At 40.6% G+C, this 13,987-nt stretch overlaps 1 protein-coding gene across 1 annotated transcript; it reads right to left on the reverse strand.

Annotated features, from left to right (window-relative positions):
- Window positions 1–5,511: 5,511 nt before the first annotated feature.
- Window positions 5,512–11,299, reverse strand: LOC136775013 (uncharacterized). The gene is made up of 8 exons (XM_066729489.1): window positions 11,235–11,299; window positions 7,696–7,968; window positions 7,351–7,585; window positions 6,745–6,930; window positions 6,533–6,664; window positions 6,002–6,424; window positions 5,823–5,960; window positions 5,512–5,571 (listed from the first exon to the last, which is right to left on the reverse strand). The coding sequence occupies exons 1-8, from the start codon at window positions 11,297–11,299 to the stop codon at window positions 5,512–5,514; spliced, it is 1,512 nt and encodes a 503-aa protein (XP_066585586.1).
- Between the last annotated feature and the right edge of the window lie 2,688 nt (window positions 11,300–13,987).

Here is a 13,987-nt window from a genome sequence, read left to right on the forward strand (position 1 = left end):
AGTAGCACCAGAATCTGTCAGAGCTTGTACATTGCGACGAAATTTCCCCTCATTCATTTTCTTCCCGTTCCTCTTCTCCGACCGTTTTTTTTTATACCTCTACGATTCCCCTCTCCGACGATTCGCTTGTACGGTTTCGGATAAAGACCTCGACCTCTCTTGCGCTTTGCCGACGCTTCCATCGCGCGATTGTGACGTTGCATTTCCTGCAACTGTTCTCTCTCAGCTTTGGCACGGTTTACAGCCCTCGCTGTACCCTATGCTCCATCTGCCAATGCTCCGACTGCACCTAGCAGTGGGAGTATAGGTATTATACCGCCACGTTTTCTCGGTACTCGAATTCTTCTCTTCCCCGTAGTAGTAATACCAATTTTTTGCTTGTTGTTTTTTTTAGCCTCTACTGCTTTCTTCATCACGACAATATTATGTAATCCCAAGCCAAGTTTACGCTTAGCATTCATCGATGCCTATACGGCTGTGGCGACCGCGCGTTCACCCAAGGTCGCGTCTCTTGCGGTAATACGTTCACGCGCTTTCTTCGCTAGCACTGTATCGGCCTGATGACGCTCCGGTAGATCCTCGTTGTGCCAATATACAATGTCGTGATCGAGGCAGGCCTCGTCCAGCGGATTTATACCACGATCGCCGCGCTCCAATCTTTCGCGGAGTCGAGTGCCGGGCCCGCAATAATTGTAACCGGGCACGTGCAGCTCAAATGGCAATTTTTTAAAGATTTTATTGAAGAACGATCCAGACATTTAGAATATACGCTGTATTTTTTTCTCTCTCTCTTCTTGCTGACAAAAGTAAGCCTTTTATCCGTCTCGGTGGTCCGTCGTGGTGAGTAGTATTAGGTAGATTGTAGTGTTGCAAGCAATATTGATATTGCTGCACATCGGAGTCCGCGCGAATGTGCCGAGGTAATCTTTCCCACACACTCGCGATACTATCTGGAAATTACTTAAGCAATAAAATCTTCAGTAGGAGTTCGAGCTGATGATTCGTCAAGTTCTGCAAGGAATCGACGACTAGCATGAACGCCATCATAATGGAAACTGACTGACTATTTCCGTAATTCGCGAAATATAAATGGACGATACAGCTATTGCCGAAAGTCCATAGCGAGGATACATTTCGTGAAGCATATGCCGACTATTCACGTGTCAAATTTGGATAGTCATGCTCACAATGCTATCACGCAAATAAAAAAACCTCACGGATCGCTGTTACCATCTGCAATACGCTGCATAGTTTGCGGCCCGTCGAATTGCGGTAAGACAAACGTGCTGCTGAGCCTCATAGAGAGTCCGCACGATGTGAGATTCGAAAACCTGTACGTCTACTCGAAATCGCTGCAGCAACCGAAGTATCGATATCTGGAGCAGCTTCTGCAAGACACGGAGGAAATTGGTTACTTTCAATTTTCCGACAATTGCGAGGTTGTGAACGTCGCGGTTGCAAGGCTGAATTCTATTTTCATATTCAACGATGTGGCCAACGACAAGCAGGACAATATAAGTGACTACTTTTGCATGGGTAGACTTTCCAACATCGATTGCTTCTATCTCTGTCAAACTTATGCGAAAATGCACAAAGCATCTGATACGAGATAATGTAAATCTGCTAATAATATTTAAGCAAGATGGAACTTATCTGAAGCATATTTACAACGATCACGTCAACAGTGATATGTCGTATGAGAAATTTCTCAAATTGTGTTCGACCTGTTGGAGTCGCGATTACGGTTTGTTAGTAATCGACAAGGATAGCTCTCTGAAGAATGGTCGATATCGCAAAGGTTTCAACGAGTACGCCACGATCGAGTGAACAGACTTGAGTGGTAATAGTGTCAGTTTATCAACGTACAGGTCGGTTGATGATCGGATCTGTTAAAAACCGTGTCGATTTGATCAGTTGATAATCGAGGGAACGAAGTGCAGACTTGAGTGTCAGTTGTAACGAAGTTCCCCGTTACGTATACGAGATACCGAATGAAGAATATAAATGCTACCGAACAGTGGATATTATTAATCCCTATGTTACTGACTCGTGAGATACGCTCACGAGTGGATTATAGCTAACGTCAAGGATAGACCCCGTTGACAGGCAGAGGCCCGGTTGAAAAGACCGGCGCTGCAGTAAACGATGTCCAGATTATCCTGAGAAGTAAGGCAGGGCCATGCCAAACAACCCAGGCAACCTGAGATAAGGAGAAGCGGCCTCGGGGAGTTCTAAAAAGAATGACTGTGTCTATGAGTCCCCACGAGGAAGGGAGATAGAACATCGAATCTGGCTTGAACGCTGGTTACGCGCTTCAAACAGGCTGCAAAAATGGCGTGCGTAGACTGCCATAACAGGCAGTCGGAACGCTACCATAGGACTGGGCTGATGTGTCCGTGCGTGCTGGTGAGCGCGTGACGCGGCACTCAGACAGCCATGGGTCCGTTCGCGTACGTGAGGCGTGTGCTATAGGCCAGCCTGTACTTCATGACTGGATACCGACCAATGCATAGTGGGTTGTGCAGGGGCGTAGTTCGCCCGTTGGAATGTGTCCTGGTGCCCTCCGTAATCACATAGGCTTGCGCTGTGGCTGGACGGGCCGCGAACCTTGCATCCGTGGTGGTCCGCTCCTGGCAAACTCTATGCTTGGCAATGATACCGCATGTTCCCGCACTCCTCACCACCACCTGAGCGTGGGTGGTGAGGGATAGATGTATGCCCCTCAGCAGATAGGTCTGCGAGGTACGGACTTCCGCAAGGAACCCTCCCCTCCCTCCACGACCTAGCATACTGAGCGACCCAGGCTACCGCTACCGTCTAAATGCATGGCCGCAGGGCCGTATAAGATGCATAGAGAATGGAGTCGAAAGACTCAAATGATAAAGTAGGGTTGTTGGCCACCCAACTGACCAACTGGCGCCTTGATACCGATAAGTAAGGACGGGCGAAGGTAACGGAAACCCCGTAATGTGAGTGGCCCCTCACAACGACGGGAATAACGTTACACAGTTTATCGACGAACAGGTCAGTTATTGATCGGATCTGTTAAGCACCGTGTCAGTTAGATCGGTTGATAACTGTTTTAAAAAAACAGGTCGGGGAAAACTGTTGTATACCCCAAACTGCATCGCGATGGATGAAAAATCGCTTCTTAAGAGAATCGCCAAGACTAGCGAGGTCATTTGCGGCAAGCATTGTGCCTTGAAATTGGAGAAGGCGATAATGGAGAGCAGTTTGAATGAAACAGTCAAGCCGATAGTCAATCCATTGAAAAAACTCGTTTCGAAAACAGAAGATAGTGATAACATAAATAATAATAATTCATTTGCCAAATACAACGATAAATTGAGGAGGACGAGAGCCTACTTCACATCGAAACCGCATCGAGTTGCTAAAAGAGCGAAAAATTTTAGTAGTAGTGATGAAACTATTACGAATCCATCGGATTTCACGACCGACGACGAGTCTTCTATAACTGATCAATCGTCACCCGATCGTGATACACTGCCGGATTCAAAAAGTTTGCTAGATAAATTGAATCTTACCGAAAAAGGCTTGTTAGAACATGCCTTTCAATGGCAACTATTACCTCCGTTCCCTGCCAACTATATGAAAGTACTTCTGACCGATAGGGATAACTTGATTGATCTTACTTTTGGACCTCTTTATAAAGATAGACAACTAACGCTTGGTAGATATAAATTTGATATTAGTCATGAAGGAGATATTATTCTCGAGAAGACGCCATACACCGATACAATAGGTACTTATGAACTAGTTTTCATGAGAGAATCCGATCGAGCTATTATAAAACCCGACGATTTGGAACGATACAAGAGTATTCTCGATCAAAGTAAGGTGCATATACGGTTAAACGATAGTCTAAAACAAACCAAGGATAATAAAGGTGTAAAATATACAGAAATTATGAAACAATTGCTATTGGGAAAACCAATGTTACCGCCTAATCGGTTCCATTAACATCAGGCACAAGAAAATCATTAACATCTGATGCAACTAAACCGTCAACATCAGGCGCAAGTAAACCATCAACATCAGCATAAAAAAAAAAAGAAGTAAAAGTCTTATGCATGTCACCGAGGGACCAATCAACTACGTACATTGCAACGATCCGAATGAATTGATCGAACGTTTGAGACTTTTGATCGCATCGGTGGCTGCCGGTAATACGAGTCATCACAACGAGATACAGTCGATAATCGAAGAGTTGCGCGAGGAGGATCTTATCGTATAAAGAAAGTTGCACGTTATATTTTTACCTCAGTGTAATATCAACGTCTTTCGGTAGCACGTGGTAAAAAAAAAAAAATAAATGTCTGATTCCTGCTGTTGTAAAATTTGCATTTGTTTTACATACATCGTAGACTGTATACTCTCGGCATTACGAGCCATCAAAAAGAGGAATAATAACGAGGAACAAGAGACTGATTTTTGAAAAAAAAAGTGACAGTAGTGCATTTATTTTGAAATGTCGATAAATAAATTTGGAATTGGACTGGATGGTGAGAGTAGGAAACACTTTCACGAAACAAATTTAGTATATTTACTGCTTGAATTTAAACAATATTTGACAATGACATTGAATAAATATAATGAACAATTTGAGAAAAAGATGAACCAAATTTTGCAAACAATGTGTAAAAAAATTGGTGAGAAATTGAGTAAGCAAGATCTGATACTTGAAACAGATGGAGCTATCAGTGTTAATTTATAAGAATCGTCGAGAAGGATAAGAGTCTGTCTATTTTTTTTTTTAAATGAGCAAAGAAAAGATACAGTTGCTGGAGGAGCTCCATGCACAGGCGAGGATAAATTTTCCACGCAGAAGACTCATCGTGCGCGGCTTCGACGATCTCTGGCAGGCCGATCTTGTTGATATGCGCAATTACGTCAATGAGGGTCACCAGTACATTCTCACTGTAATCGATACCCTCTCGAAATACGCTTGGTCGGTGGCATTAAAGACCAAGAGCGGCAGAGAAGTGACGACGGCAATGACGGGAATCCTAAAGATCGGCAGATGTCCGAATAATTTACAGACCGACAACGGCAAGGAGTTTTACAACAGTGACTTTCAGGCGTTGATGAAGAAACGCGGAATAAATCACTACTCGACTTACAGCGTGATGAAAGCGTCGATAGTCGAGCGCTGCAATCGTACGTTGAAGACGGAAATGTGGAAACGATTTACGCTGAACGGCAATTACAAGTGGCGCGCTATATTGCAAGAGTTGGTGGATGCGTACAATACACGAAGGCATCGTACCACGGGAATGCGTCCCGTGGATGTGAAACCCGAGCATGCAGATAAGCTACTCAAGACAGTATACAGCAACATCAAGGTCGCAGGTCGTGCCAAGTTCTAAGTCGGCGATTACGTACGAATTAGTAAATACAAGCAGATGTTCGCCAAAGGCTACACGCCAAATTGGACGACCGAAATATTCGAGGTGGCGAAAGTGCAGAGGACTAATCCCACTATGTATCTCCTCAAGGATTCCAGGGATACGGAACTTTTAGGTGGAGTTTACGAATACGAGCTTTCAAAAACTATCAATCCAGATGTGTATCTGGTGGAGAGAGTATTGCGCATAAAGGGCGATAAAGTGTTTGTTAAGTGGCTGGGATTCGACAGGATGCACAATTCCTGGATAAATAAGAACAATGTTTTATGAGAACTTTTATTAAGATGTATCATTAAAAAAATATATATACATATTCTTAAAATAAAATCAATAAAGCGAATAAATAAAAAAAAATTATTCTTTTAGACTATAATGTCCCCAGGGTAGAGTCGCTACGGTGCCGGGTGTAACGAAACGCTTGTCGTCGTACGGACTGAGGGCGACCTTTCTCTGACTGATCGAGAAAATTTGGTGGAGCTTCGATCGAATTAAATTTTGATTGCGAGACTGTACGGTGAAATTATCCAAACAATCCTTGTCGTCGTCAAATATTATATTTCTAGTGACAACGTAACCTTTGACACCTTTGTGTTTTTTAACAATTCTCGTGCAGTCCTGCACCTTGAAAGTATACATTTCTTTGCCCTCAGTGCTACGAACTCGGCCATGATACGACCATTGTTCTCATCCTTCATCAGACCAGATATCTTTTTATTGATGCGTGGCAAGTCATACTGATTATTGTTAGGATAATCGCTGGTGTCGAATTGCGTGAGATCGCATTTCCTGTCCGAGTGAACGTCTTCGCACTCTACACTGTATATCAGACTGTCCGTGTTGGTATACATTCCTCTATATTTACTGCCGAATGTAGGAAGCATATAATCATAGTGAAATTCATATAAGCAAATTTTTGAAATATCTGAAATACTCATTCCCACGTAAAGGGGTTTATCAAATTCCGCGGACAATTTAGATAATTGAATCGTGACCAAATTCTCATTGAAAATCCTGAGACTACGAAAATTCGGTTTGAAAATCAGGGTTTCCGCCCAGTATCTTCTCTCCCACTTGGTTACGAGTTTCGAGTCAACTCAATTCCTCACGTTCTCCATCGTTTTGCCGAAAACCGCGTTGTTCATCAACTTGAAGAGATCCTTCTCAAATTCGTTAGTGGACGCGGTGCGCAAGCGCATGTTCAGCTCGATGTAATCGAGTAGCCAGATGGACTGCTGAAACTTTAAACCCCGGTGTATGAATTTCAACACAAATCCTTTACGCATACATTGTTGCAGAGCGCGATAATGTATTACGTAACGCGTCTAATCGTTAAAGTATCCAGCAGCTTCTCCTGGCTCGCGCCTGGCGGTTTCTCGCGCACCATGCAGAACGGTAGGTCTGCATGTTTGTCGTGAAACTCGCGCGAATACTCCAAATCAACCTCCAAAATATAACCCTCGTGGTGATCCGAGGGTATAGCGGAGACATCGAGATTGGCAGCGTCCTCGATTTATCGGAATCCATGGGTGGGCAGCGGCTGACACATTGCCCACCCATACAGATTGTTTACCTCGTAATACATGAGATATTTCGACGATTCTGCCGGATCGTAGTCCCGCATGTAGTACCGATTGTTGGCCCTCTCATAGCGATGGGAGCACTGACTCAAACCACCGCGTATACCGCGCTCTACGAACAGCAACATATCCACGTCCGTGAAAAGTTCCAACCTGATTCCCGTATGCGTCAACATCGCGTCCCAGGTGAAGCCTGGAAACGTATAATAATGGGCTGGATCCAAGTTATAATTTAGCATACAACTATCGTGAAAACTTTCGAAAACATCAGTCAACAATAGGACATCGGTCTTCAAGTGCAGGTCACTGTACTCCCCAAGTTTGCGCATATGGAATTTGGTTCACACCTCTACGGCATGATTGTATGCTTCCTCGCTGATATCATTGTCAGGCAGTCTGTTGCGAAACGACTGGCGCGGTGGTAAAGCCGTCTCTTCCAATCGACCCGGAATATCTATATAGTCGTAAAGAAAAATCCCTTTCCTCGTAAGCAACTTAAACTGCTCAACGCTCAAGTCTGAAAATTGTGACCTCAAATTTGACAGCTGAGATTCCGCCAAGTATGAGCTCAATTTGTCCAAACTGGAGGCCATAAATTTGAACGAATCGATAAATCTCAGCCGTATATTATAATTTCGCAAATATTTGGTAAATGAAATGTATTTTTTCATATTTACAGGCAGCAGATATACCGATCCCTCATACAAATTAGCGAGCGTCTCGAAAATAAAATGCGAATCATAGCCGGAGATAAATTGTGGAAAATCACTGGAATGACGTGCGAATCTTTAAAATTTAAATTATAATTATTGTGAGTCGGTCCTCTGTATTTACCGGGTAAATGATCGTTATCGGGAATTCGAAGTTGATTTGGAAGAAACAGCTTTTTGCATATATGACAATTGGAGTCATTATAATGACGCGATCGTTCGGTAATACTAAGTCCCACAAAAAACAGACTTCGCCTGTAAAAAAAGGCGGCAAGTACATAAACCATTTAGCATAAAGAATATAGTAAAATTATCCAATTAAAAAAAGTAGTGAAATCCAAATATTAGGCAAGTGTATTTTTTCACCTTAGCAAAAGTTAAATTTTTGAAAAAAAAAAGGAACAACCAAGTTACTTGCCGGGCCCGTAATGTCCATGCACAGTGGGAAATTGAATCGTGTGTGAAATTCAGCTATAGCGTAGTACAGCAAATTTCATGTTAAAATACAGAGTGAAGTTAGCCGAACCACAGACGATTCTATTTCTCACTGTGCATGGACATTACGGGCCCGGCAAGTAACTCTGTTGTTCCTTTTTTTCTTCAAAATTTTAACTTTTGCTAAGGTGAAAAAATACACTTGATTAATATTTGGACTTCACTTCTTTTTTTAATTGGATAATTTTACTATATTCTTTATGCTAAATGGTTTATGTACTTGCCGCCTTTTTTTACAGGCGAAGTCTGTTTTTTGTGGGATTTCATAACGTTTTGTAAGAGTATAATATTTAAAAAATTAAATAATTCTTTTAATTTTTCTACAGAATTTAAAGAAAATTTCCACACTTCTCATTTTTTGAAACAGCAGCGCTTAACTAATAAAATAATATATATTAATATTGAAAAATTATCACAGTCAACACCATGAATTTATTGATATTTGTAATGCATTCTGCATAAATGATCTTCATAATTAATGCCCCGGCTACTTGTTTAATGTTTTCAGTTTCACTATAATAAAAGTTTGATTAAATTTTTCATAATCAATAAACATACTTTCAACATACAAAAATAATTAAGTAAAATGTATGTTTTAATTAATTTAATTTTCTGTTTATCAACATTTGACTTTTACCACCATCTGACCTTGCTAGACTTCACTAGTTTCATCAACTACTTGAGTTGATATTGGGACAAGACTGGACAAGCAATTCGCAAAGCTTTGAATAACTCTACAATCAAGCATATATTCAAAGCTGACAATGTCGTTTTGCATACCACGTTTCTTTTTAGCACCAATTACTATCACATTTATGCTGCTAATTCTTGACAAAGGTGATATAGGAGATACATTGGCGAGTCGTCCTTATAACATTTCCTGTGCCAGAGTCCTCAAATGTTCGTTTCGCTAATTTCTATACACTGTTGAAACTGGTCGGATTTCTGGTGCTGCAACATGGAGTGGAAACCATTAATTTTTGGACTGAGTTTCAATTGAGAATAAACGTGCATTTTTTCATCCATACCAATGACCAGTATACTGCCTTTGGCCTAGAATACTAGCATAGGTAACAGAGGAAAACAATCAACAGTTATTAACTCAATTTTACAGAATTTCATCCAATGAGTCTCATCCTTAAATTATGGCTGAGCAATGGATGACGTTTTTCTGAATATTGGCTTATTCTTACTTTGCCAATCTTTCAATGCTTGCATCTTTGCCTGTTTCTAGTACCAGAATGCAGGAGTGAAAAGCCCAATTTTGTTGATTCAACTCCAATAGTCAGTATGTGTGCGAACCTTCCTCCTTGGATTTTTAATTCAATTGTACCAAATGTATTTAAGTCAAAGCACAGGTATTACTATTTGCTATAATACACTTGCACAGTGACTGTAAAATACTAAATGATAATATCTGAGTAAACCTAAAATCAAATTCATCATTTAAAAATCTCAATTCTTCAAAGAAAATAATATTTTAAAGAAAGATGAATCATTCCATTTGTTAATCAACATTTGACTTTTTACCAACCTCTGACTTTGCGAAACTTCAATAACTCCATCAGCTGCTTGGGGTGATACAGGGGCATGACTGGACAAGCAATTCGCAAAGCTTTAAATAAACTACAATCAAGCATATAATTAAAGCTGACATTGTCGTTTTGCATACCACATTTCTTTTTAGCACCAATTACTGTAACATTTATGCTGCTAATTCTTGACAAAGATATAACCTATCGGACAGTTGAAACCCACATCAGTTGAAAGAGAAGAAACAGCTAAAAATGTATTTTGTTAATGATTTCATACCTGGAAGTTTAGCATATGGTTTTCAAATACTTTAACAATTTCTTGCAATTAATATGCTCTTGATAATCACCGATGCATATAAATGTTGAAAGTATACTTCTCCTTGGCACAGTGTTAAAAATATATAAATATTAATCTTACTTCATCCAGTCAGCTCTATCCTCAGCAACTCAATCCACGTAGTTTCATCCTCAGCAATCAAGAGACACGGTGTATATTATATTTTAATCTTTCACTCCACACAGCTCAACCCTTAGCAGTCAGATAATAAACACATCACTATTTAATCTGCAATAAAATCACACAAAGTACCAGAAAATATATTACATTTTATATCATAAAATTCATTTTTATACTTATATAATCTGTTGATTCCTTTATGTAATTAAAAATCCTTTTAATGAGTATAACCTCATCAAATTTAAATAAGAACAGCCTAATCATGTTTTTTCATTTATTTATTTCATAATTAGGTTCAAATTGTTTTAAGGTTAATACTGTCAATCTTGCAGCTTAACCTGATTTACCGTAAGAAACGAAGGAAAACATATATCTAGGAGATACACACAGACACACTGTTTACGATTGTGTGCAACTATATTTACGTTTACGTCTACTGACGTCACTAAACCTATGTTAAGCAGCCAACTTCAGCCCGAGACATACACTCTGGCTGGAGAAGAAGAAGAAGAAGATTATGAAGGAGAAGAATCTCAATTTTTGATATATATTGTAACCGGTGGAATCGATCCAGGTTAAAAATAATCTAAACAATTAGTCCAGGAACACTAACTTTATTCACCACTAATATTAACTCAAAGCAGGGGCCTCCCGCGATGCTCTGGCACACTTATTATACGTTACACCAATTGTCTTATCACTAAAGGGGGAAGGGAGGACTTAAGGGAGGTGGGCAGGGTCAAATTCAGGGAGGGCACTAACTGGGAAGGTGGACGGCAGGGAGAAAAGCAGGGAAAAAGGACTCAACCGTTCCGGCGACGTCTCTCGGCTTCCTCCCGCGTCGCCACTCTTCTAAAACTCCGCACGAACCCAATGTAAGGATGAGGGCCAGGAATGAGAAGTCGGTACTCCCCAATAATCCCGCGACGACCCAATCAACTTCACAGTCCTCGACGTGCGGTCTGCTAATCACGAAGCACAATCGGTGTCCAACCGACTCGTACGATAGCAGGAAAAGATCTGACAGTCCTCACTGCCTACAGAAGTAGCCCGGTCCTTCATTCCTCGTTTTTCCAAGGGTCCGGGTCCTTTTCCTCATTCCTAGGACATTAGCAATTACCAGGGCAACAGCGCATGCTCTCGATCATCGAGCCAATTATCATATGTAATATTGACTATAATCCGCATTCGTACTGTTCCCTGGGTTTCTTAATCTCTCTTCCAGCGGCGTCGTCTGCTACAGGGCTTGGTGGCTGCTCGGGCGGGGCGATGCGGTGCGGGGTCGGCAATGATGGGTCGGTAGTGGCGCGGTCAGGGGAGATCGCAGCTCGGCGCGCTAGCGGCGCGACGCGGTAACGGGAAGGAACTGGTGGGGCGTTCAGCGGGGATATGCGGTAGGGGGACGGTAAGAGCCTCGCGTAAACAGTCGCGCTCGGCAGGAAGGTTAGAGTGAGAGGGCATTATAAGCATTGGGGCATGGGAGAGTAAAGGATAGCAACAACAACAGTTTTCTAGCTCATGTTGGAGCAGAGGAGACTTCTTAATACTAAATTTAAGTAAAATAAAATATTCTTAACTCGAATAAGCCTATTTACAACTAATCCTACAAACATTCGCCCAATCCCCGATCATACCATTTCCTAAAAACATACACTCTCCTTCCGTGGGCGACAATTACAATATTCCTTCTGCGGAAAACTACATGGTAGCTCCACGGAAGGTTCATCATACTACACTCACACATCAGCAGGCATACTGGGGGGCGCGGGAGGCACTAAGGGGGAGAGAGGAGAACTCAAAAATATGTACATTTCTGTAACGTGTTTCCACCACGTTACAATATATAGCTAACTCAGTATGAGATCTCTGGATTGCATTAACCGTTTTTAATGTTCATGGTCTTAAATGAAAGCTTCTTCCAAACTAGTTTAAGGAAAGCTTTACTTAAATCATGACAGTGGATCATTCACGGAAATAAATCGGTTGGAAAAATGAGGCGGCCAAACCTACTGTATAAGTGAACGGTAGTGCTCGGCGGTATAGACATGTCATTATCTACTTTTATATGTACTTGCCGTTGAGTCACTACCGTGTCTCTTGATTACTAATTTTTGCTTTTTGTAATTACAGAGAATGCTGGAGGAAGTGGACCTAGACGGTATGTAGCTAATTTATACAAATTAAATAAGTAGAGTTGAAAATGTATGCACGTGGCCACAGTGGTAAGTTAGAATTAATAATTTAATAATTTTTTTCAGAACCAGCACTTGGGCCATCCACGCAGTTTCGGGAGGGGGGGGGGGGCAAGGTCGGCTCATCCCCCTAACCCAAAGAATGGTGCTGACACCAAATAATGGTAAGTTTAAAAATAAAAAAAATGTTCAATAATAATTTATATTTTATATTGTTTTAACAGCACCAATGCCAGCTGTGCCACCACCGGCACCCCCAGGGCCACCGGCACCCCCATTGCCACCGGCACAACCAGCAGAGAGGGTGGGGCGAGGATATGGTAAGTTATTCAATAGTTTTATTTAATTACAATTTTATATAAAAAATTTTTTTTGCAGGTAGGAGACAACACCACCGCTCCAGGAGGGCAAGGCCTGGCAGATACAAACAGCACAACATTAATTTTACAAATGCGGCAAAAATGTTGTGCTCTATGGCCAGCGAGGCCTATGGACAAGGGAAAAGGGGATCCGAGGTAGAGGTCGTGGTCATGGTCGAGGCCAGTAGTACCCCCCTTTTCCCTTCAATAAATAACCCATTTTTATAATTAATATATTGTATATTATTTAAACCCCTTATTCACTTCCAAATTATCCTTTTTTACACCTTTTTCAGGTATTACTAAACAACATATCTGGATCGTAGTTCTTAAATTATTAAATTAGCACAATTATTAACACTCTTCGATTAATATACAATAGAAAATATGTCAATAAAACAAATGCCTCTGTTTGTTAAATATGCTGCTTTTGGTTTCCAAAATTTATTCAACGTATTCCTATACTATAAGAAATATTAAATAAATGGTTTTTAAAAATTATATTCTCCTATAGACTTTTAACATAATATTTATTAATTATTAGCCTTATAATCCAATAAAATTCAGCCCAACTTCACTAACAGTCCTTACATTTTTGGGGATTTGACTTTAAACATAACTTTTTTGATATTTCTATGAATTGAAGGTCCCAACATGACCATAGACTTCTGGCATACCTTGTGCCAAACCAAAATCATTTTTATCTTCCTCTGAACATTCTGTATCAGGAAATACCAAAGAGAATATCATTGAAGCCTCAGTTTCTTAGAAATTCTGCTGTCAATTTCCCACTTTTATCTACCGTATGCTTGTAATATGAAAAATCTAAAGTTGATAGTATTTTTATGATTATTAGCTTCTAGATGTTTTGTCATAATATTTGTTAACTATTAGCCTTATATTCTGAAGAATTTCATTCCAAACTGATATGCAAGCCCTTCTTTTCTCAAGATTAATTTTAAATTTACTACTTTTCATATTTTTATGAATTGCAGGTCTCAACATCACCATTGATTTCTGGCATATTCTCTGCCAAACCAAAATCATTTTTATCTTCCCCTGAACATTCTGTATCAGAAAATACCACAGAATATCATTGAAGCTTCAGTTTCTTAGAAATTCTGCTGTCAATTTCCTACTTTTGTCTACAGTATGCCTGTAATATGAAAAATGAATAATTGGTAGTATTTTCATAATTATAAGCTTCTAGATGTTTTGGTCATAATATTTGTAAAC

Source organism: Prorops nasuta, unplaced genomic scaffold, assembly GCF_024137725.1.
Source record: "Prorops nasuta isolate Cenicafe-Biocafe unplaced genomic scaffold, Cenicafe_Pnas_1.2 PNAS00007, whole genome shotgun sequence".
NCBI lineage: Eukaryota > Metazoa > Arthropoda > Insecta > Hymenoptera > Bethylidae > Prorops > Prorops nasuta.